This window comes from Cannabis sativa, chromosome 9 (assembly GCF_029168945.1).
Source record: "Cannabis sativa cultivar Pink pepper isolate KNU-18-1 chromosome 9, ASM2916894v1, whole genome shotgun sequence".
Lineage (NCBI taxonomy): Eukaryota > Viridiplantae > Streptophyta > Magnoliopsida > Rosales > Cannabaceae > Cannabis > Cannabis sativa.
This window is the reverse complement of record NC_083609.1, coordinates 60,389,843-60,416,746: the sequence shown is the minus strand read 5'-3', so window position 1 is coordinate 60,416,746 and position 26,904 is coordinate 60,389,843. Positions and strand designations below refer to the sequence as shown.

At 28.8% G+C, this 26,904-nt stretch overlaps 2 protein-coding genes across 2 annotated transcripts; both read left to right on the top strand.

The window, feature by feature from the left end:
• The first annotated feature begins 8,448 nt into the window (after positions 1-8,448).
• On the top strand, positions 8,449-10,236 carry LOC115724017 (peroxidase 44). Its single transcript, XM_030653473.2, has 2 exons — positions 8,449-8,957; positions 9,184-10,236. The coding sequence occupies exons 1-2, from the start codon at positions 8,754-8,756 to the stop codon at positions 9,952-9,954; spliced, it is 975 nt and encodes a 324-aa protein (XP_030509333.1). The 5' UTR covers positions 8,449-8,753; the 3' UTR covers positions 9,955-10,236.
• A 1,549-nt stretch (positions 10,237-11,785) lies between these two features.
• LOC115724058 (peroxidase 44) lies at positions 11,786-14,318 on the top strand. The gene is made up of 2 exons (XM_030653515.2): positions 11,786-12,178; positions 13,195-14,318. Exons 1-2 carry the CDS (start codon positions 11,966-11,968, stop codon positions 14,020-14,022), a joined length of 1,041 nt encoding a protein of 346 aa, XP_030509375.2. The 5' UTR covers positions 11,786-11,965; the 3' UTR covers positions 14,023-14,318.
• Positions 14,319-26,904: the final 12,586 nt, after the last annotated feature.

The window sequence follows — 26,904 nt, the reverse complement described above, 5'->3', positions numbered from 1 at the left end:
TGTCAAAGCAAGGTCTAATAAATAATTACTCACATGCAAGCTTACCATTTTGTGAAATCTGTGTGTAAGGAAAACAACACAGAATAAAATTTTCAATTAGCAACTACAGAGCCAAAGGAGTACTTGAATACATACACTCAGATCTTTGGGGAGCTAGTAGGATCAAAACAACTGGAGGTAATCAATATTTCATGTCCATTGTTGATGACTATAGTAGAAAGGTCTGGATTTTTCTCTTGAAACACAAAAATGATTGCTTGGAAGCCTTTAAAAACTGGAAAACACTTGTAGAAACTCAAACAAATTCAAAGATTAAGGTGCTAAGGACTGATAATGGTCTCGAATTTGTTAATGATGAATTTAATGAGCTTTGTTTGAAGTGTGGAATAGAAAGGCATAGAACTGTGATAAAGACTCCTCAACAAAATGGCATTGCTGAAAGAATGAACAGAACCTTGCTAAATAAGGTTAGATGTCTGCTACTAGAGGCTGGAATGAACAAGAAATATTGGGGAGAGGCATTACACATAGCCTGCTATCTTATTAACAGAAGTCCAAACAGAAAACTTGATGCAAAGACTCTTGAAGAACTATGGAAAGGTAAGCCTCCTTCCCTAACTCATTTAAAAATCTTTGGTTGTGCAGCCTATGCACACAAAGTTGAAGACAAACTAGGGAAAAGATCTGTTAAATGTGTTTTCTTAGGATATCCAAATGGCATTAAAGGATATAGGCTATTATCAACTAAAGATAACAAAGTAATCATAAGTAGGGATGTTATTTTCAATGAACTTGATTTTCCTTTTAAAAGAAATGCGAAAGGTAGTTTTTCTGATGCTGCAGGAAATGAAATCAAATCAAAAACCAGTGTGCAAATTGAGGTGGAACCTGAGCAAACTCAAACAGAAACTGAGAAGAATTCTGAAGCTGAAAGTGACTCTCAAGATGAAAATCTAGAAGATTATCAACTTGCTAGGGACAGAACCAGAAGAGAAATCAAGCCTCCAGTCAGATTTGTAGAAGCTGACATTATTGCTTATGCACTGGCTGTTGTCATTGAGCAAGCAGAAACAGTTCCAAGAACTTACAAGGAAGCTATATCAGGGAAAGATGCTAAGAAATGGAACAAGGCTATGTCTGAAGAAATGGTTTCACTAAGAAAAAATAAAACTTGGATAGTGATTATAAAACCAGAAGGGCAGAAAGTAATAGGCTGCAAATGGGTTTATAGACACAAACCTGGCATTACAGAGAAAGAAGAAACAATATACAAGGCTAGGCTTGTAGCAAAAGGGTTCACAGAAGTTGAAGGAGTGGATTACTCAGAGATTTTCTCACCTGTGGTTAAAATGAAGACCATCATAATGATGCTTGCCCTTGCAGTTCAGAATGACTGGGAAATCGAGCAAATGGATGTAAAGACAACATTTTTAAATGGACAACTTGAGGAAACAATATACATGACACAGCCTGAAGGATTCGAGGTGGAATCTGATAAAGGAGAACTGGTTTGCTTGCTGAAAAAAATTCTTGTATGGATTAAAGCAATCTCCTAGACAATGGTATAAAAGATTCAACTCTGTAGTGACTAAAGTTGGATATACCAGATCAAAGTATGATACTTGTCTTTACTTTAAAGGTTCTGAAACTGAAGAAGCTACTTTCTTACTCATCTATGTTGATGATATGCTTATAATGGGAAAGGATTCAAGTCAAATAACTAAGCTAAAGGAAGTACTTCATGGGGAGTTTGATATGAAAGATTTGGGACCAGCAAGAAGAATACTTGGCATTGACATCACAAGAGACAAGAAGAACAAGAAACTAACACTGTCTCAAAGTCCCTACATTGAAAAATTAATGCAGAAATTTAAAATGTCAGACTCTAAAGAGGTTAATGTACCTCTTGCTGGCCATTTCATTCTATCTACTGATCAGTCTCCTAAGACTGACAAAGAACAAAAAGAAATGAAAGAGGTGCCATATGCTGAAGCTATTGGTAGTGTCATGTACACCATGATAAGCACGAGGCCAGATATAGCCTATGCAGTGAGTGTTTTAAGTAGATTCATGTCCAATCCTAGAGAAGAGCATTGGAAAGGACTAAAGTGGCTATTGAGATATCTAAAAGGCACTGCAAGCTATGGTTTAAAGTTCAACAAAACTGGTTCTAAGATGAAACTAGAAGGTTTTGTTGATGCTGACTATGCCAGCAACAGAGACACTAGAAAGTCTATAACCAGCTACTGCTTTCAATTAAATGAATGCTGCATCAGTTGGAAAGTTCAGCTCCAACCAGTAGTAGCCTTATCAACAACTGAAGCTGAGTTCATGGCCACTACTGAAGCCTTCAAGGAGGCAGTATGGCTAAAATGAATTTTGAGTGAAATTCAAATGAAGCCTAGAAAAGTGACTGTATTTTCAGACAGCCAGTCTGCAATTCATCTTTGCAAGAATCCAGTCTACCATGAGAGGTCAAAACACATCGATGTTAGATTGTTTTGGATCAGAGACAAGGTAGAAGAAGGAGAAGTTGAACTGGAAAAGATTCCCAGTGAAGAAAACCCTGCAGATGCAGGCACCAAGGTCTTATCTGTTAGCAAATTCAAGCATTGCTTGGATTTGCTTAACATAACTTCTACCTGAGTTGACTGGTATACCCCCTATGGTCTTTCTCATCTTGTTTACTGTGTTTGGATTAAGGTGGAATATGTAGGTTTTTTGTAATCCAAGCAAGTAAACAGGTTGACTTTTGTCAAGCTCCAAGTTTGTTGGAGAAGTTAGTTTTTTCTGTTATGTTCACAGTCCTCACTGTTCGGGTAGTTAGGTTAGTTAGTTGTTCTGTTTTTTCATCTTGTAAGCCTATATATAAAGGCATGTGAACTCATTAAGAGATAGAGAGAGAAAATCAGAGAGTGAGTGATCTGATTGGAGAGTGAAAAACAGAGTGGAAAGTTGAAGTAAGGCACTGTCCAAGTCGAGTTTCTTGGAGTGCTTGAGTGAGAGAATCGGGTTGTCTCTTGTACAAACTTTGAGGCTGTGTATCTAACTTGGTGTTGATTGTAACTCTGAACCAAATGAATGGAATGAATACCAAAGGGGGTAGCAGGAAAGTAGGCATTGTTTTTGGCCGAACCTGGATAAAAATCTGTTCTTAATTTCTTGTTTTAAGTTTCATTCTTTTATGATGTTTGTTGTTTTGAATTGGTGTTGTTCATGTTGAATTAATGTGTTGTTGAATTATAACAATATTTGAATAGAAATAGTACTTTATTAACAAGATAAAATTAGTCTGATGCAACACATATATATAGAATAAATAATATTTTAGATAGAAAAAAGTCTTTCATTATACAGTATAAAACGCAATTTAGAAGACATATTTTACTCTCAAACTATACGATCAGAAGAATAACAAGAGCTGCACGCAATATAATAAGTGATTTTGTTAGCATGTCATTGAAAAAAAAAAATAATACATTACAAAAATTAAGTAATTAATTTCATCCTACAATGTACCAAAAGGCCATACTCAAATGGCATATATATGCAAATCACTATTAAGTAATTTCATTCTTCATTATTTCTAATTGATCAAAATCATATATACCTCTTCATTATATATTTGTTTTGGCTTGGAGGAATATTTTCAATAATTCAATGATTAATTTATTTAATTTGTTTTTATCATGCGATCTAATTATTAAAAAGTACGTACGATACATATATCACATGCATGAATTTGTCCCAACTTATTATTCTTCATTAAACCACGTTCGAATGTTCCTCCATATATTAATTAATTAATTAGTCATTTTTTATTGTTAATTTCTTTGTTTTTTCTCCTGACCCTTTTCTATTAGAAAAATTAATAGTAAACTCAAGATCAATTTGTATATAACATAGAACACAATAATAATACGTACCTGATTGATCCATAGGAATTACTTTAATTCGATCCATAGCAATTACTTCAATTTGATAGTGCAATACTATCAACTAAGTCTTCCTCCCTAGATCTCTAAATCAGAAGCAGTTTTTTATCTGATTATCATAAGTATACAATTGTGATGAGACAATATGTATTTATAGAGTTAGGGAGGGGACTTAGCTACATAACCATAGTTGGACTGGGCCTGCTCATCAAAGGCTTCAGTCAACTAGAAAAGCTCACACTTCTGCTTCACCTAGACTTTGCACACAGATGCTAAGCCATTAACAAGTATCACCAACAATATGGGCTAACACAGCAAAGAACTATCTAATCAACCCAAATTTTATTAAAACCAATAAAAGTTAATGTAAACCCAAATAAAAAGTCTAACATTTTCTTCTTTATCCTAAATTAATCACTTTTTTTTAAAAAAAATTAAAATAAATTATTATACATTATATATATGTACCGATCTCATCAACCAAAACAATTGAGTAAACCCAAAAACATATACAAATAGTTCTTTCCAAATTATGAAGTTAATTAGGATTCGAATAAAATTAATATAATAATTATTGCAAAGTAACTAAATTGTAATAATTAATATACAATATCAATATATATAATCGTAAATTTTTATTTTGTTAGGTATAGAGAAATTATATTATTTTACTAGATATTATATGCCAATGTAGATTATTATTATTTAACATTTTCCACCTTCTTCAAAAAAAAAAAAAACATTTTCCACCAATTTTTGAGAAAAAATATAATTAATTAACAAATTTCAAGAGAAATTAGTACATATATTACAGATTTAGTAAGTTTCAAATTAATTAACCAATCTATTTTTGCACCGTATAAAAAATTAGGGGTGATTCTACAATACACCCCCTTAAAAGGAGTGTACTGATGCACCCTTAACTTGTTTCGGCATCCAGAAAAAATTTTTAGTCTAATTTTTTTTCATATTCATGTACGTTATAGCTATTTAAGATATCCTACAAAATTTTGAAAAATTCGGAATAATTTACAATATAGAAAATAATGTTCAAACAGTCTATTTTACACGCGTATAAAATAAAATAGTCACGCGTACAATATACTGTTTGAACATAATTTTCGGCGTGTTAAATTTTTCTAAATTTCTTAAAATTTTGCAGGATGTCTTAAATAACTATAACGTACATGACCATAAGAAAAAATTTGACTAAAAAATTATTTCGGGTGCTAAAACAGCTAAGGGTGCATCAATATATCTATTTTAAAGGGGTGTATTGTAGAATTTCCCTATTAGTATTATAATAACCGTCGTGTTCATAATTATTTTTATAAGTAATAAATTTCATTGATATAAAAAAGAATTCTCAGCAAGCATAAATATTAGTATGGTAACTAATCGAGAGTATTCGGCATTTTGTTTTGAAAATTTTATACCCGCGTGAAATAAATTCTTTTTATCCATTTTTGGCACATTCTAAAAAAATTGAATTATACTTTGTGTAAATACAACGTGCCCTTCTTTTTTATATATATATTTATATATATGTACATTATTATTTTTAAAAATAAAAAATTATATCTAGTACAGTTTGAATTTACTGGTCAATGTCACTAGTACGTATACACTAATCTCTTATTTTAAAAAAAATGGTCTGGAATCTGGATTATTATCTAGCTTAATTATGTTTAACACACACATATATAAATATATCAATATGGTCAATTATAATATCAATATGGTTTTTATTAAGAAGTATTATAAATTAATTAGTTAAGGGGCAACTTGCTAATTCTTTATGCTTTGTATCAATTATATATATATTTTTTTAGCAACAGTCAACTGTATATTAAATCTATGTATTTTCTCAAAAAAAAAAAATAAAAACTACATATTAAGATTTTAAATCTGATTAAAAATAATATTTAAGATTTTATAAATGTCAATCCTCTTGTTTCTGTCGGGAAAAATAAATAATAAATAATATAATTATTAAGAGAGAGAAGAAAGTGTTTCAAATTGTTATAATAATACAAATATATTATAATGTATATCTTTGAATTATTATTGTTATTATATGTTTCTTTATTACAGATAATATCGTATAATTAGTAATGAATATTGATTAAAATGATCATTAATATCATTATTGTTGGGCCTACTGTTCTTCCACCTTGTCGGGCTGCTACCCGTTTTGGACCTAAGCTCGCACAGTTTTGTTTTTAGGCACTTCTCCAAAAGGCCTCGTGCTAACGGAAAAGGTAAAACACTTATACACTACAAAAAATTATTACTTTTAGTGACAACAAAAATTTACTTGTGACTAAAACATAGTCTTTAGATACAAGTTGTCACTAATTTAGTTTTAGTCACAACAAGTATTGTGACTAAAAACACATTTAGTCACAACAAATTGTAATTTTTGTGACTAATACTTTTAACCACGAACCTTTTAGTTGCAACATATAGGAATGATAATTTATAATTAGTCACAATTTTTTTACTTTAGGCCACAAATTTTGTTGTGACTAAAAGTAAATTTTTTTGTAGTGATATCTAAGACAACTCTTTTCTATTAATCCAATGTGAGACTTGGATTGATACCCCAGCAATCCTTCCCTCAAACTAATGACCACATACTCGTCGCTCTCTCCTCTAGCCAGGGCCGGCCCTGACTTTTAGTGGGCCATAGAAAAAAAAATATTTTGAGCCCTTATTTAGAAAAAAATATGATATTTTTCAAAATCAGTAAAAAAATGATATAATTTTAAAAGGTAAATAATTTTTTTTGGGCCCCTGGGATAGGTGGGCCCTAGGCACAGGCCTAGCCCGCCTATGCCCAGGGCCGGGCCTGCCTCTAGCGAAACCACCTTATGCCGCTGCTATCACCATCGGAACTCGTCGACTGACCATTGTCAGGAAGACTTTCGACACAGGTCCTAACACCAATCTCCATCTTGTACCGCCGTGATCATCAGCAGGACACGTCACCTGACTATCTCAATATTAGATAGACTTTTGATATAAGCCATATAGATCTTCAATCACGAGGCCATCACATTGAGGGCTTCTCCCACACATTGCAAATACAACCTACTATCTTCGCGCTCATAAACCTTTGGCTCTGATGCCACTTGTTGGGTCTCGTTCTTCCATCTTGCCGGGCTGCTATCTCACCTTGATTCTCCTATTAATATGATATTGTCCGCTTTGGGCCTAAGCTCTCACAGTTTTGTTTTTGGGCACTTTCGCAAAATACCTCATACTAATGGAGAAGGTGAAATACTTACATCCAAGACAACTTTTATTTATTCTTCTAATGGAGAATGGGGCAGGGGTACGAGGATGATTTTTTATCTTCGAATGTTAAACGGTGGAAGGGATAACACTCCTCACCCCTACGAGAATCCGTTTAGTATTTTATTTTATATTTCTAATAATATTTTAAATATTAAAATTTATGTTTGTAATTTTTTAGTATATTAGTATACTTTTTAAGGATTTTAAGTTGTGTTTTAGATAATAATTAGTTTATTAAATAATAATTAATGTGTAATATTTTAATTTTTATATATTCAAATTTTTGTTATTAACTTTATTTTTTTTAATTAGGGGATTCTATCCGCCTTGTCCCGCCCCTATTAAGGGATTTCTCGCTCTATTCCCGATGGGAATAAACAGGGATGAGAATTTAAATTTTTAACCGGGATGAAGACAAGTAAAGTACTCCCCGCCAATTTCTTGACCCGCGTGTACCCCTAATGTAGACATTATAACCCTACAGCCACATGCTCCCACTTCGATTATCTCAAACCTTAACAATGTCAACTTGGTTGGTCTGGCTAATCTGTAACCCTTAAACGAAATGGTGCTTCTTCTGGGCGCATACATAGTTGAATTTAGTCACTTCAACTTCTTCTTTAATCAACGTCCAAACTTCCAAGGCACAGGTAATCTTCACTACAAAAAAATTTACTTTTAGTCACAACAAAACTTATAACTAAAAGTATAAAAAAAATGTGACTAATTATAAATCATCATTCTTACATCATCAAAAAAACTTCAGGGTTAGATGTATTAGTCACAAAAATCACAATTTATTGTGAGTAAATATGTTTTTAGTCACAACTTATGACTAAAACTAAATTAGTGACAAATTGTATCTAAATATTGTGTTTTAATTTCAAGTAACTTTTTGTTGTAAGTAAAAATTACAAAAAATTTATGATGTGACTAAAAAATTATCACTAAAAGTAATTTTTTTTTCGGTAGTGTCCATTCCAGTATCAAGTTATTTGCTGCCACGTCTCCATAATCATCTCCTCATGCGAGGCTTAAGTGGTACACGGGCTAAACCTAGCAACCAGTACCACTTTTCTCTCGTATTGTCCGGCCGGCCCCGCCTCATATTTTTTTTTTTTTTTATATAAAAGAATATTTCAGTAAATATTCTTTTATAAGCCAAACAACATAAGTGTACATATGTATTCTAAATTAGCAAAACATTGGAATATCTCTCTTATATATTGAAAGCCATCTCTCTTAATTCAATAATTAATTAATTTAATTTATTAATCATATATTTATATCCACCTAATTAATTATTAATCAATAAGTGCAATGCATGAATTTATATGATACCACGTTCGAATGTGCTTACGACGTCGTCTCTATATTATTGTCTAATTCTTTGACTTTTTTACGTGACCCCAACTCTTAGCTCTTATATATAAGCAATCTTCACAACATTCATTAGCCAAACACAATTAAAACCCTAATTAATACATACAATTTTATAGTTTCTTCATAATAATCACGATGAAGATTCATTCTCTTGTGATTCTTTTGAGCTTTCTTGTTCTTAGTCCTTGTGTTTTTGGTCAACTAACTCAAAATTTCTACAAAAATAGTTGCCCTAAAGCCGAACAGATTATTAAACAAGTTGTGAGAGAACGATTTGCAAAAGACCGTTCCATTACTGCAGGCTTACTTCGTTTGCATTTCCACGATTGCTTTGTTAGAGTAAGAACATTTTCTAGCTCTCACTCTCGATTGTTTTTAAACACTATTTGTAGGTAGATTTTATATTTTTCGAGATGTAATTTTCTTTTACATCATGACGTCGACATGAATTATAAAAATAAACTATAATTAGGATAATTTTTTTTATCTAAGATAAATGTATTTATATTTACATATATAGTTATGCTTAATTAAATTATTCACTCATTTGTTTTTTTTTTTTCAGGGTTGTGATGCATCCATACTAATCAACTCAACATCGAAAAGACCCTCAGAAAAAACAGCAGGACCAAACCAAACTGTACGAGGGTATGAGATAATCGATGAGGCCAAGAGAAGGCTTGAAGCTGCATGCCCTTCAAAAGTCTCATGTGCTGACATTATTACCGTAGCCACTCGAGACTCAGTCGTTCTTGCTGGTGGACCAAACTATGCTGTTCCAACAGGAAGAAGAGACGGACTTGTCTCAAACCCTAATAATGTCAACTTGCCTGGTCCAAGCCAGTCTGTTACATCAGCTTTTCAATCTTTCAAAGCGAAAGGGCTAACCCTAAATGAAATGGTGGTTCTTCTTGGTGCTCACACAGTTGGATTCGCCCATTGCAACTTCTTCTCTAGCCGACTTTCAAACTTTCAAGGGACCGGTAAGCCTGATCCCACCATGGATCCTAAGTTGGTGTCCAAGTTGAGAGGTGTTTGCGCGAAAAACAATAACCCAAAGACATTTTTGGATCAAAACACAAGTAACGTTTTCGATAACGAGTTCTACCGTCAAATACGTTTGAAGAGAGGGGTTCTAAAGATTGACCAAGAACTTGCTTCAGACTCTACTTCTTCGCGTTTGGTTTCAACTTTGGCTAAGAATCGGTTTCAATTCTCTCAAAGTTTCGCAAATGCTATGATTAAGATGGGCAAAATTGAAGTTCTTGTGGGAAAAGCTGGTGAGATTAGGAAGAAGTGTGGAGCTTTCAACCCTCCCAAGAGTAAGGGTTCATAAAGGAGTAATTGATTAAGTATATAAAGTCTAAGACTAAAGTCCACTCTCTAAGCTCTAAGAAGAGAATATTAGTCTCCTTCGGCCAATTAAGCTCTCAAAATAAGAAAACTCCTCAAATATTTAACATTGATTTTGGTCTTTTATTTTTCTTTTTCGTGTTTTGCCAAAAAAATATTGTGTTTTATACAACAAGTAAATGTATCATTGATGTAATTGAGTTGTATTGATAACAACATGATTATTACTATACATAAAAATGAGCCATTTATATATACTACTAATAACTCTTGTTTTACTTAAACTATAAAAAAATTTATATTGTGACTAAAAATAATTGCTAACATTATTAGTCACAAAAATTACAATATTTTGTTGTAACTAAATTGTGATTAAAATTATCCCCATAAAAAAATTGTGACTAAAACTAAATTAGTGACAATTTGTATCTATATACTATGTTTTATCACAAGTAATTTTTTATTGTGATTAAAAGTCATATTTAATCACAAAAATTTATGTTGTGACTAAAAATTATTACTCTTTTTTATAATGTTATTATTAATTAATAAACCAAATGACGAGAAAGAGAAAATTGAGGGATTTTGGGCCGCATTTTAAAATTATGCTATATGTACTAATATTTACTAGTATGAGTAATTTCATAAGAGCATTCGTGCGCTAAAAGTATTAATTAGTCACAAAATTTAAAATTTATTATAATCAAATGTGTTTTTAGTATAACAAATAAGTTAAATCAGAAATAATTTATAACTAAATAATAGTTTTTAGGGTCATGTAATTTTTTTTATAGCGATTAAAAGTGGTATTAATGTATATGTTAAAATTTAAAAAATTATATTGTGACTAAACAGTTGTTACTAAATGGTAACAATTTATTTTTATTATTTTGTGAATGTATTTATTTAGTTACGTCATATATAATTTTAAGTGAAATCATATCACTTTTAATTGTATGATTCATTATTATATATTATTGTGAATAGAATATATATGTAACTAATTAGTGTCACAATCATTATTCTATCAAAAAATACACTCCAAAACCAATTTGAGTCAAACCCAGATTTAGATCTGGACTCCGAAGTCGGATCCGGACCCAGAACCGAATCCAGACCCAGACCCCCAAACTCCAGACCTAGACCCAAGACCTTACCTGTAGTTGGTGTTAAGATCGAGTGTATTAAAAATATATTATAACTTTACAGAATTTATTAGTATAAGTCAATATCCGGAATATATTATTGTATTAAATAATACTAATACAATACAATCCAATACAATATAATACAATACAATACAATGTAATGCAATGCACGTACTAAACGGGTAAAAGAATATTTTAGTAAATATTTTTTCCAATTGTTTTTTTTTTAATTCTTACAAATTTCCCATAAGGTGACATATATTATAGGTTCAATGATATATATTTTTATGGAGTAAAAGTTAAAACCATGGCCGGATATATTATGAATTATATCATGACAAATATTTCATATGTATAATAGACAATTTAATATAATTATATTATATAAACCAAACAACATAATTGAGCACATATATTACAACTTAACAAAACATCCAAATACTATTATGATCACTTAATTATTCTTCTCAATTTTATTATTTTTTTAAAAAAATAAATAAAAAGAAAGCATCTTTTCACTTCATTTTGAATTGGATGAATTAATTTCAATAATTCAAATAATTTTTTTAATCATATATGTACCTAACAATTATTAATAAATAAGTGAAATCACATGCATGAATTTATCCAAACTTATATATATTCTCATAAACCACGTTCGAATGTGTCCATAATAATAATACTATATATAATATTATTATAGCTAGCCATTTTGTATTGTTTCTTTGACTTTTTTTTTACTTGACCCCATTTTCAAACCCTAAAATCTTTCACTATATATACATGAGCTCACAACATTTGATGAATTACATAGCTTATTATTAGCCTATACATAAATATATATATATGATGAAGATTAATTGTGTAGTGATTTTGAGCTTTGTTGTTCTTGTTATTAGTCCTTGTTGTGTTTTTGGTCAATTAATTAATAATTTCTACAAAAGTAGTTGCCCTAATGGTGATAACATTATTAAACAAGTTGTTAAAGAAAGATTTGCCAAAGACTCTTCCATTACTGCTGCCTTACTTCGTATGCACTTCCACGATTGCTTTGTTAAGGTAATAATATCTCTTTCTCATTACAATCGATTAGAGATATTCTCTAAAAATTATTACCTTAAATTATATGCAACACGATACTTAATTGCACCAATAGTAAACACTGAGAAAAATGCTAAGTATCACTAGTACTGTCTTTTAGCATTTCTCTAATTTCAATTATATTTAAAACTCAGTGTTTGCATAGATTTCAATCTATAGCCTCCTAATAGTTTGTATCTTGAGCTTATTGTTCGATATATATAAATATATATAGGGAATTCTGGGTAATTAGAATGTAAAACTAAACTTATATTTGATATAATTTTAGTGGAAGATTTATCATTAAGTGAACCCTAATTTTAAGCTTGTTTCGAGATATTCAAATATATATATAATTAACCTTCTTCACATGTAGCCGTTTGAAATAATTTACTGTCAATTGTCAGTATATATACTTAATTAATTAATTAGGATAATTAAGTATTAAGTATCTGTCTTTTATATATATAGTAGTGTCTTTGGACACATTTATATAAATACACAATTAAAATATCATATATATATATATATCAATTAGTATTGACTTAAAGTTCAACTATATTCAGTGATAGTTTTTCTTATTCATATATAAAAGATCCTCTTGTTTTTGTTAGAGAAAATAAAATACTAATAATTTTTATATAAAAAGAGATAAAATTAGCAAAGTCTTTGATCAATTTGTTCTAATTAATTTTTTTTAATATAGTACTAATTAATTAGGAACATGCATGCATGAACAATAAATATTAATATATATACCAAAAAGATAATTAAAAGGCAATAATGTGTACGTACACTGTCTTAATTAGAGATATATATTATTATTTTATTTAATTATTTTCTATATGTCTCTTAGAGATCGATCAGATCTTATTATAACTAGTGGTAATAAATTAAACACGATATTATTAATTAATAAATGAAATCAACCTTTTACTTGTGATAATATGTATAAATGTAAATTAACACATTTATGATATTTATGTATTATTTAGGGTTGTGATGCATCTATACTAATTAATTCCACATCGAGTAAACCCTCAGAAAAAACAGCAGGGCCAAACTTGACCGTAAGAGGGTATGAGATAATCGATGAGGCTAAGAGAAGGCTCGAAGCTGTATGCCCGTCTACAGTCTCATGTGCAGACATTATAACCCTAGCCACTAGAGACTCAGTTGTTCTTGCTGGCGGACCAAACTACTTTGTTCCAACGGGTAGGAGAGATGGACTTGTCTCAAACCCTAATGATGTCAACTTGCCTGGTTCAAGCCAATCTGTCACCTCGGCTGCCCAATCCTTCATAGCCAAAGGGCTAACCCTAAAAGAAATGGTGGTTCTTCTTGGTGCACACACAGTTGGATTCGCTCATTGTAATTTCTTTTCTAGCCGGCTTTCAAACTTTCAAGGGACAGGTAAATTCGATCCCACCATGGATCCTAAGCTAGTTACCAAGTTGAGAGGTGTTTGCGCAAATGGTAATAATCCAAAGACGTTTTTGGATCAAAATACTAGTAATGTTTTTGATAACGAGTTCTACAATCAAATACGTTTAAAGAGAGGGGTTCTGAAGATTGATCAGGAGCTGGCGACAGACTCTACTTCTTTTCGTTTGGTTTCTAATTTGGCTTTGAATCCATTACAATTCTCTAGGAGTTTTGCAAATGCTATGGTTAAAATGGGAAAGATCGAAGTTCTTGTAGGAAATGCTGGTGAGATCAGAAAAAATTGTGGAGCTTTTAACCCTCCCAAAAGTACTAAGGCTCCTACAAAGACTCCAAAATCTAAGAAGGGAAAGTCTCCTCCGGTAAGCACTCAAAACTAAAAAGAAGGGTCCTTATTAAAATAAAAAAATTAAGGTATAGTTTTTGTCCATATTTTATTCTTTGTAAGTGAATAAATAATTTACGTGATGCAAAAATGGTGTTTTATGCAATCATGAATGTGTTGTAATTGAGAGTTGAGTTGTACTATAATTAATATATATAAAATAAAATATTATTACTTACCAATTTTGTTTTATTAATTACTTCTCTATTGCTTAAACCAAATGGGAAAGGGTGTCTTCATTGTATTGCTATATATATTTTATCACACTTAAAAAAACTATTGTTCTAATAATATTTTAAAAAGTGTACTAAATTTAGCATATACTAAAAATTATACCGAATTGGTACAATGTTATATCTTGTGTTAAATTTAGCCCACAATAAATATTAATTTTTTATTTACTATAATGCTACTAATTATTATGATTTACTTTTACAAAATTTTACATTCTTTATTTACTATATTACAATTATTTAAATAATAAAAGAATAAAAATTATATACTCTCAATAAAATATTAAATAATCATCAATATAAATAATCATCAATATAAATAATCATTTTTGGAGTTTCTACAAAAATACTAGATTTTGAGCAAAAGTTTATAATTTTACTGTCACACGGAAATTTTTACAAAAATACTACTTTTTTTTTATAAACAACTGTAAAATAACAAAACAATACAATTCAAAATAGCAGTGGAACAACTAAAAAATAACAGTGAAAACTTAACACAGTACACAGTATAAAAAATATACAGTATTTTAAAAAAAAAAAAAATCCGCCCCACAGGAAAAAAAAGTGGGAAAAATCAATATGTGACGTAAAAATCCTTTATTTTTTTCTTATTTTATATCTTGTGTATTAGAGCACAATCAAACTAAATATAGGATAAACTCATTTTTTTTGTATTAAATTTAGTACAAACTTTAGATTTTTCATTGAAAATGGTCTTATACTATGAAAGGATTAATTATTTATGTGTCAGGAACATTCTAATAATAATAAATTACCTAAAAAGAAAAACAAAATGATCAGACACATGTACTTATAATTATTTAACATTAGAAGAAGAAATGGAAATTACACATTTCATGAGCTTTTTATGGAATGTCTATAAAAATATGACTTTTCTAATAAAAGAATACATATTTTATATGAAAAATTAAAAAAAAAATAAAAATAAAAAATATGAGAAAAATAGTATAAGGTAACTAGTTACCCTAAATTGTTTTCCCATAATTTTAGTTTTTTTTTTTTTCCGTAAAATATATTTTCTTTAAGAAAAAAAAACAGCCATATTTTTAATAATTTTTTTCCAAAAAAAAAGAAAGCATACAAAAGTCCGCAACCTTTAATAATCCTTTGAATTTAAGAATAATTACATAAGGTACTATTTTTTATAAAATATTTATATTTTTACGTTTAAAGAATATTTTTTCTACATTTTTACAGTTTTTCAAAAAATAACACGAAAACAACATAAAATCAACAAGAAAACTACATAAAAGTAACATGAAAATAACATCAAAATAACAACAAAAAATAAGATACATATAACAAAAAATCAACAACAAATTAACAAGATTACAACATAAAAAGACCGTATTTTCTGTAAATAAAATAAAAAAAATCGTAAAAATATTAAAAATTCTATAAAACCGTATTTTTGTAATTTTTTTGTTGTTTTTATGTTTTTGTGAAATAATCCCTTAAATTTAATCGGGTTATTATCGATTTTGGGCGTGGATTTTTGTAATTGAATTTGGCCTTATCATTTAGTTGGATTTCTATTGAATTTTGGGCTTCATTTGGTTGAGTTTTTATTGAATTTTGGGCTTCACCCAAAACTACTTTATAGATCTACAAATATATCAATTTAGTTATCTCTATGGGCTCGTTTTTGTACGTCGTATTAGGTCGTATTATACTCAATTGGATTATATATCATATTTTTATAATACTATATTAAACTTTAATTTATACTAAAATATTATATATTTAGGTATCCATCAAAATTAATACCACATATAGATTTATATAAAAATATTAAATAAAATATAATACAATACAATACAATACGATCTAATAGGGAAATTTACAAAAATACTGGAATTTGAGTTAACTTTTACAAAAATACTATTACACGAATTTTTTTTCAAAAATACCGTGTTTTTATAAAACACCAGTAAAACACAAAGCAGAACAACTCAAAACAACAGTAGGACACTAGTACAACACCAGTAGAACACCAGTGAAAACTTGACACAGTATACTGCAGTATGAAACTTATAAAAAAACACAGTAAAAAAGTAAAAAATACCGCCTGGCAGTATTTTTGTAAAAAAATAAAAAAAGTTAGTATATAATGTAAATTTCCCATCTAATACGGCGTTCCAAACGAGCCCCATATTAGTAAAATAACACATTCGACTAAAGAATAATTTTTGTAGGTATACAATATTATTACTTACTAATTTAGGAATGTTTCTGTTATGCTAATAAGCCTTGTTTTTCTTTACCTTTTTTTTCTTTTTTAAATTCATATCTTGACACCATAATAAGAAGATGAAATATAATAAGATAAGACAAATACATCTTGTTAAGGTGAGATAAAGTAGTTTGATAATCTTTCAAAAAGAAAAAGTAGTTTGATAATATCCAATGCAAATAAATAACAATTTTGTGATATACTTGGCCAAGAAAAAAAAAGAACTATTGTGTTAATACATGGTCCATTTATTTTTTATTATTATCTTTTCATTTAATAAATCTAATTATTTTTTTATTATTATTAAAAGGATTTTTTTTTATTATTTTTACACTTTATAATAGTTTTTTTTTTTTTTTTTTTTTTGAATTTTTATAGAAATTTACATAACAACTAACAGAGCAACTTAAATCTCAACTCACATGGAAACTATCGGAACAACTATTAGAGCAACTCAAACCGTAAAAATAAAAAAAAAATAAAAAAATAGTATATGAGGTAATTCCCCTATTTAAAAAAAATATCTAAAATGACACTTTTATGTAGCCAGAACGTAAAAATAATGGTAAAACAACCGTCCATATTTTTGAAAAAGACAAATTTTATAATCGATAAATATATTGGAAAAAAAGCTATGGATCCATATTTTTGTAAACTTTTATCAATTTTTGGTATTTATAAAAATATCCCTTGCCTTAATGGGCTTTATTATAATATGTAAAGAAAGGATTGATATATAAGTGATTTTTGGGCTTTAGGATCTATTCAATGGTTTATTCCCATTTTTAAAAGAGAAACTTACATAAAGTACTATTTTTGTTAATTTTTTTACAATTTTACATTCAAATATTTTCTGTTATATTTTTATGATGTGCTATAAAAATAACACAAAAAATAATAAAAAAAATAACATTCCAACAACTTAAAAATAATATATAAATAAAAAAAACTAACAGCAAAACAACAAAATTATAACATAAAAATAACATAAAAACATCAAAAGACCGTATTTGCTGTAAATAAAATCTTAAAAACCATAAAAATATTTAAATTTAATTTCATACAACTATATTTTGTAATTTTGTGTATTTCTAAACTAATCCCTTTTTAAAACCTAAGAACATTAAATTAAACCTAGCTATAGTAATAAAAAAAATTATTTCCTATAAGATATAATAATAACATGCACTGTCTCAAAAAAATTTATGTTTTTAACATTATAATTTATTCAAAATTATATAAGATATAAATTTTTTTATATATATAATGTAAAAAAAAAAATCTCTACCATACAAAAATAACATATTATTAGTGTTTAATTAAATATATATACTTTTTGCATATATACATATTTATACATAGACAAAACAAAGACATTATGTATGGTCTCCTAGTTAAGAACAATATTTCATAAGCAAAATTTGTTAAAACATACTTAAAAATTTACACTATTCTTTTAATATTCCACCTTTAAGCAAATATTTTAAATATTCTTCAAACACCCTAAAACCTAAAATTACCCTTACAATTCAAAAATTCTCTTCTCCCACTCTCTCTGTCTAACTCCCCCCCCCCCCCCCCCCCCCCTCTCTTTGTTATTCCCAGCCCCGACTGTTCACGAGCTCCGACCGACCAAGACGACCCACGACCAAATTCCTTCGCCCAGGACCAAGACTACCCACAACCCACGACCAAGACGACCCACGACCGACAAGACCCTGACGACCCACGAGAAGCACCCAAGACAACCCACGACCACCACATTTTTTTCTAGTTTTTGATCCATCTAGCGCTTGTTTTCTGTATTTTTTTCTAGTTTTTGACGATATCGCGAAACATTGCGAAATCATGAAACATCTCTAAATGTCTCCGATTCACAACAATACTTGTTTTCTGCATTTTTTTCTGGCTTTTGACGATGTCGCGAAATATTGCAAATCGTGAAAACATCTAAATGTCTCAAATTCACAATATTGTGAAACACATCGCGAATATCATCGCTAAATATCGCAAATCATCACTAAATTTCATCCCTGACCTTAGATTTGTTCTATCATTGCAAGTACATCGCTAAATATCACAAAATATCTCAAAAAACTGGTAAATCAGAAGAAAAAACACAAAAAATGAAAGAAATTTTTTTGAAATATAAGGCAGCCGAACAACACTAGCTCCGGTGATGGGTCGTCTGACTGGTAGAGTGTGTGTGTGTGAGTATCCTAGAGAGAGAGCAGAGAGATATGAGAGAGAGATGGATGTTTGGTTTTTATTTATTTAAGGATAAAATTAGATGAGAAAAATGGTGTAAGTATATTTTATATGATGCAAAATATGCTAGCATATTTTTAATGGATAAATTAATTTTTAGCATATAATATCAAATTTCTCTTTCATATTTTAGCAAATATTTTAAATAACAATAAATAGAGATTACATTGTTTTTATTTATTTATTTTGATAATTAATTATTTTATTTCCCATCTCAATACATAGGTTCTTTGAATCTATAAAAGAATATGTATATATATAAATATATTTATATACATATAAAAGTATATAGTAACTACCATGATAGCGATATTGATCTCTATATTATATTATTTCAATTCTTGGAAGATACCAATAATATAGCGACTTGAGCTTTTCTAGTGCAATCTTTTCTTTTAATTTATTTTTTAGTTTTTATTATTAGTTATTATAATGCAAAGGGTATCTTTCTACACACTTAGTTATTATAATAATAATAATAATAATTAATTTCAAGGAATAATATTGAATAATATAGAATCAATTAGCCGACATTACTAAGATTGAGACATAAATTATGAGCATTGTTATTAGATATTATTAGTGCTCAATATTTTTTATAAGTAACGCTTTATGATTAGTTAATGATATTTTAAAAGTTATTTTCTTAAGTTATATATATAGAACTCGATAATATTTAATTATAGCAATAATCGTATGACCGAGGAAAGTGCTAAGGACCAATAAGATTTTTTTTAGCATGTCTCATAAATTAAATGGAATATAAATCAAAATTAAAAATAGCTCATTTTTCCAAAGTAGATGACAAAGGTATTTTGTTTTGGAGAATTTCTAAGAGCATTATTATTAAGCATCAGTGGTGCTTAGCAACTCTTGACATGTCGCATTCCGATTGGCTAGCAATACTCTCTAAAAGTTATTATATTAAACTCTATGAGACCCGATACTTAATTAGACTAGCTAATAGCTATTGATATATAGAAGAGTGCTAAGCACTACTGGTGCTTTTTAGCATTTTTTCATTTCTAAAGCTATTTGTTAGCGATATTCATTAAAAGTTATTTAATAACTTTATTTAGGACTCAATACTTAATTGCATTAATATTACTAACAAATCAGGCTTTGTTAAGCAAATTATATAATTAGTTAATTAGTTACCAATGATACTTAGCACTATTTAGAGGTACTATTATTCTCAAAACCCTAATTTCAAAGCTTAAACATATTGATATTGGGACTACCATATATGAGTGTGCATACATGTAATCTTTGTTCAAATTAAGACATGTTTGGCCTTATGGGAAATGTACACTATTATTCTCGAAACCCTAATTCCAAAGCTTAAAACATATAGATATTGTGGCAACTAGATTTTTTCAACATATATATTATTGTTTATTCTTTCAAAACTGTTTGTTGTTCTTGTTGTTGTTAATATATAAATATATTTATATTAGATTTTTAACATTATTATTATTTTTGGAATTATAATCAAAGATTTGATGATTTGAGACTACCGAAGTCAAAAAGCAGTCCATACTATACTTTGTATATTATTTATATATCAAATGATATAATAATATAGTTTAAAATATTATGAAACAAAATAATTATTTGTAACATTTGAGTTAAAGTGGAGTTTATATTTAGTAATTTTTACATTTTTACTAATTTAGTGTGTAAAGAAAGATTACATAAGTAGCTTCATTTTTTGAAAAAACTCTAATGAAAAATAGTTGTTTGAGATTTATTTTTATTATTTACGCAATAGAGTAATTTACGGTATAAATATTTAAGTTTAACTCCCATTTATAAATAAATACCTAAATTTAATTTTTAGCGTTAATAATACTTAAATTATATTTTTATAACTCTGTAGGGTACCTGACAGTTAAATATTAAGTCATTATCCACATGTCATTTTCTTATTAGTATATTTAAATTATTTTTTTTTAAAAAAATGAAAACTATATGACTTGGACCAATCAGAAATTGCCACATGGCAATTTACTTAATACTTAATAGTCAGGTACCTACAAAAGTTTCAAATTTATAACTTAGGTATTATTACTGCCAAAAATTAAATTTAAGTATTTATTTACAACTGGGAGTTAAACTTAGGTATTTATGCCGCAAATTACTCTTTATAAATATAAGTGATATAAAATTAAGTGAGAGTGATTTAAAATGCTTTGGAGGGCAATTGATAAAAGCTAAAAAATTTGGTAATTAGTAACCAATTACTATTTTGTTTTTCAGCTTTGTGCATGAACGTTTTTTAATGTTTGCGATGCTTTGTAACAACTCACATAACCTCAAAATTACTAAGTTAAGTCTATTTACACCGAATTAGATGATAATAGCGATGGATGTGTAGTGTAGGGTGTTTTCAATTTTAAAAGTGTGAGATTCTAAACATTAAATATATAGGTGCCTACTGTGTTCATGTATGTAACCTAGTTTTCTATTAGCAAGCACTTGCTAGAAAATACAAGACTTGATAATTTACAAAGATATTTCTTAGAGAGTTCTCTTAGTACTTAGAAATAAAGGGAAATAAGTTTTAAGACAATAGTGTTATACATTGTCCCATACCTACACAGCTTCGGAATCATCACACTTGACCTAATTCTGTGGGTATAAGGGCCCAATAGAGGCTTGAAGCAGGGGTGTTGCCAATGGTATCAGAGCCTTAACCCAGCCAGAAGTGTGGTCGACGAGGACGTGGGACCCTGTAAGGGGTGATTGTGACAGTCAGTAGTCCCGTGATCCGTAAGGGAAAACATCGGGTAAGCTGTGCAATCTCACATCGCCCGGGGAAGGTTAAGTGTGATGATTTTGAGGCTGTATAGGTATGGGACTACACAGATGAAGAGAGCTTAAATTGATTGATTGGTACTACCTATATCAACAAGGTGCATCTTGTTTTTCGGTAGCCTATCACGAAAGAACTCCATTGTTAAGCGTGCTTGACCTAGAGTAATTTCAGGATGGGTAACCTCCTAGGAAGTTTTCCAAGGAAGCGTGCGAGTGATGACATAGCATATGTTGGAAACACTCGTGTTGGTTTGTAGGGTCAGTCATCATTCCATGAAGCAACCAAAGTGACGTACTCGTGTATAAGAGCTATTATTCTATGGGTGTAAAGACCCAATAGAGACTTAAAGCGGGGACGTTACATCATTCCAAGCAACTAACTTGGGACCACTAAAATCGAGTCATTCCTTTCTAGAGGAAAAATTGACATATTGCATTTATTTGTCGCAATACCCTCCTAGGGAGTAGCATTGTCCATGCCCAATAATAATGAATGGATATTAAAATAAAATTGATCACAGGTACTCGACTTGTATATGATTAATGGCATGAACTCCATATTCTGATTTGGGCAACCATATTTTCTATAAGGCTATCACATTCAGCTTGGGATAATATTTTCGCACAAATAGGAATTCCTAGATACTTGAATGGCATAATATTGTTCTTGACAAAACCAGACACATCAAGCACTTGCTGTATTTCTTGTTGGTCCATGCCACAACAATAGATAATTGATTTTGCCTCACTGGGTTGTAACCCGGAGGTCTGTGAAAAAAGTTTCAACCGTTGTAACATATGAACTTAAAATCCTCAATAATAAATAGAATTACATTATTCGCAAAGCATAAATTAATGGTTTATTTTTAACCCTCTATGTACACCTTTCATGGAACTTAATACCATCCTTCATTCCCAGTTTCTCCATGATATTCTTAATAAATATTTCATACCAAGCACAAATAATAACAGGGACATTGGATCTCCTTGCCGTAAACCTCTCTTGGCCTCAAGAAATTCATTCATTGATACATTCATCATCAAGCTAAATTTAGGAGTTTTAATACAGATCATAATAATATGTATTCCATTAATCGTTCTTATTGTTATGTATATTTATGTGTATATATATTTTGGACTCTTGGATCCAATATTTTTTTTCTGACTTTGGGGATGGGTCAAACTTGAGATTTTTTCGTGAGGAGAAGTGTGAAACTACTATAGCTATGACCACTCTTGAATTTTATTAGATTAACGTATGTTACGTTAATAAATTATTTTTAAAAAATAAGCAAAGTATAATTAAAGTGATATTTGCAACAATTTTATTGTCTTGGAGAAATTTTTTTTTTAAAAAAAAATCAAATGACAAACCTCTTAAAAGATCATCATTTAGGGCAAAAAATATCTTCTTTATTTTCGTAATTTTATATAGATCTACACTTTTTTATTTGTTTATTTATTATAGACCTTAATTTAGATTTTTAATAGAAAATTACTTTATATATATATATTTTTTTTACAGTTTAAGTTACATTGTTAATTGCTTTGGTAGTTACTATATAAATTTGGGTTATGATTTAAGTTACCCCGTGTATTTCCATTAATGAAAAAAAAATGTTTTGAAATATATAATGAAAAAATTCTTATTAATTGTTAATTTTTATTTTATGATGAATTAATATATATATATATGGTAGGTACATTAATTATATATTTACTATTATTATTGATATTTCATTTCAACTAAAATTTATGGCTTTAGGTGAAGGTGAGTTATATAGTGATATTTTTGTCCATATTATATATAATAATTGCCGAAAATCTAGGGTTCATATAATAATTAAATTTGTACTACTGTTATAATTTTCAGAATTATTAGCTGTATTCAAATTATATACACTTATCTATTTATAAGTATTATATTATTAAGTAGTTATAGTGTGCTTAAGGTGGAGTCTGCTATTTCTTGGATTAATAATACTTAAAGTCAAAAATGTTATGTTAATTAGTTCTATTATGTTAATGATGTTTCTCATTTAATATTAGTTGTGGCTAGTGTTGTTGGTTTTGTGACATTTTATGTTTTAGGAATTAATGCACTAACCAAATCTATTACGTCTTTTTTTTTTTTTTTTTTTTGGAGTTTTTTGTCCACGTTTTATTAATGAAACTTAACAGTTAATTTATCGGTTTAATAAAATTTTTATTTTTATGAATTAAAAGAACATAATTCTGTAATATTTTTTCACTATAAACAATCTTATTTTTAGTCACAATAAAAAAATTTGTGACTAAAAATAAAAAAAAAAGAGTAATTTGCGGCATAAATACCTAAATTTTATCCCGAGTAGCAGATAAATACCAAAGTCGTATTTTTGGCGGTAAAAATACCTTTCGTCACTAGTGTGGAACTTCCGTAGGTACCTCGTCGTTAACTGACAGGTCGACATCTACGTGTCAGTCACTAATAGGTCCATGTCTTTTAATTTTTATTTATTATTTAAGAAATTCATTGAAATTTGAAATTTATTTTAAAAAATTAATATTAAAATAACTTAAATAAAAAAGAAAAAAAAAAAAAAGAAAACCCTAACATCTCTTCCCAAAATAACTCCTCCCACGCCCTTTCTTGTTCACATTCTCTCTCTTCCATTCTCCTTCTTCTCAGGCAAGCTGCAGTGCAGCCTCTCTCCCTCGTCGCCGGCCGATGGAGTTCTCTCGGCGTCAATAGTCCCAAGCTCAACATCATCTCTCTCTCATCGGTTTCAATGGTGGACCACAATCTCTCTCTCGTCGGTCTCAATGGTGGACCATAATCTCTCTCTCGTCGGTTTCAATGGTGGATCTCTCTCGTCGGTTTCAATGGTGGACCACAAAGCTATTCCTTGATCCACCGTCACCATGAAGCTCGAGTTCCCTCTGCTCAAGTTCTCCCTCTCTTGTCTCCTTGCCGGATTCAATGGCGGAATCGACATCCCCAAGCTCCTCTTGCGAGAAGTCGAGATCTACCACAAAAAGACCAGATTTGGATATGGGTTTGGCTAAATAGAAGATTATAGAGGTATTGGTTGTTTGATTTTTTTTTTTTTGGCCATATTTTCTTCTGTAAATAGAATATTGAACAATGAGGAGAAGCAACCATACTGGATTTGTGCAGGAGAAATCTGAAATGAGGAGAAGACCATATTGTATTTTTTTTTTTTTGGTTTCAATGAGGGAGCTTGATGAAATGTTGCTATTTATTTGTGTATAAATCTGAGTATAGTCTGTGTAGTTGTAAAGAATTGGTTTGAATGCAACAAGTTTGAATCTGAAATTTATTGGCTTGTTTGTAATTTCTGGGTTTTATATATTTATGGATTTGAGATTTTATTTGTTTATATAAATTTGTTTTCTAAATTTTTGAAATTGGATGATGAATAGGTAAGGAAAATAGTGAGTTGATATAGATAGGGTATATATTTTTGGATTGCTTTTAATTTTTTTTTTCTGCGTTTGAAGTTGGATATCTAGATCGATCTGGGTTTTGTTTTCTGCCTTTCAATTTCCCAATTGAGTTTATTTATTAATTCATAGAAAAAGAAATGGAAAAGAAATAAATGTTAAAAAATAAAATAAATTATAATTAGTTTTTTTATTAATTTTTTATAATATTTAAACATTTAAATAATAAATAAAAGAATTAATGACATGGACCAATTAATGAGTGACACGTAGATGCCGACCTGTCAGTTAACGACGAGGTACCTACGGAAGTTCCACACTAGTGACGGAAGGTATTTTTACCGCCAAAAATACGACTTTGGTATTTATTTGCTACATGGGATAAAACTTAAGTATTTATGCCGCAAATTACTCAAAAAAAAATTGTAATTACAATATTTTGTGACTAAATATGTTTTTAGTCACATTGCTTGTTGTGACTTAAACTAAACTAGTTACAAGTTGTATTTAAATACTATGTTTTAGTTGTCAGTAAATTTTGTTGTGATTAGAAGTCATATTTAGTCACAAAAAATTTATATTGTTTTTAAAAAATTGTTACTAAAAGTAGTTATTTTTTGTAGTATTTTTTTTTTCACAAAATATCTAATTAATTTTTACTATTAACCTTTTTTTAGACAGTGAAGAAGGAGATTTAAGCTTAATCTATATATATATTTTAATTTTATGTTTATCTTAATTAATATATAGTTAATTGATGATTATTTTTCATTAAATGGATACATGGTTTACCATATAATAATGCGTTTTTTTTTTTTTTTAAAAAAAAAAATATTAATTATTCGATCTAATCGAAAAGGTTAAATTAATAAACTTTTTTATGTTTTATTAGGTCCCAAATTTAACTCTAGATTTTTGGTTTTGTCGTTAACATTTTCTAGGTATGGGTAATAATTAATTAATGAAACTCTCGATGTTTTTGTTTTGTTCTTTTCACAAAAATTAAAATATTAATTAATTATAGTTTTCCTCAAAAAAAAAAAAAAAATTAATTATAGTTAGTGAAAATAACAAGGAATAATTTAAAAATCTATGTGTAATAATTAATAATATATCATATTGTTTTACAAATATTTAATTTCTATATTGCTTTCAACTGTTTTTATTTTTACTTTATATATATGTCATCAAAACATACATATACTAATTAATAATATTTAATGTATATATGTTATAATTATTTGTCAAAATTGATTATTATGTATATAGTTATTTCAAATAAAAATTAGTGTGACTATTATTAATTACCTCACATAATTAAAATAATTATAAGTCACTTGCCCGATTAATTAATTTAAAAAAACATTGATCTCAATTAATGTCATTATAGTTTTATTTTAGAGAATTATTAAAAGGTACTAGTAGTGTCATATCGTTATTGGTGTAATTAATTGTATTATATCTTAAATAACTTAAGAAAATAATTTTTAGGGAATATCGCTAATCAATCGTGAGACGCCACATATAAAAGGTATCTGGTACTCAATAACAATGCTCTTTATCTTAAGAGGCATTACAAAAAATCTTTTTTTTAGTTACAATAAAATTTGTGACAAAATATAAAAATGTTGTGACTAAATATAATTATTATTCTTATGTTGTGATTAAATGATTTGTGGCTAAATGTATTAATTAATTACAAAAATCACAATTTATTTTAACTAAATGTATTTTTAGTCACAATACTTGTTGTGACTATAAAATAAAATTAGTGACAACTTAAATTTAAATACTATATTTTAGTCACAAGTAAATTTTTGTTATGACTAATAGTTATATTTAGTTACAAAAAAAT

Bases quoted from the DNA above. Each gene is read 5' to 3' on its own strand.
- LOC115724058 (XM_030653515.2), top strand. From the start codon at position 11,966: ATGATGAAGATTAATTGTGTAGTGATTTTGAGCTTTGTTGTTCTTGTT. The intron at 12,179-13,194 runs GTAATAATATCT...TGTATTATTTAG, and splicing joins TCCACGATTGCTTTGTTAAG to GGTTGTGATGCATCTATACT.
- LOC115724017 (XM_030653473.2), top strand. From the start codon at position 8,754: ATGAAGATTCATTCTCTTGTGATTCTTTTGAGCTTTCTTGTTCTTAGT. The intron at 8,958-9,183 runs GTAAGAACATTT...TTTTTTTTTCAG, and splicing joins TCCACGATTGCTTTGTTAGA to GGTTGTGATGCATCCATACT.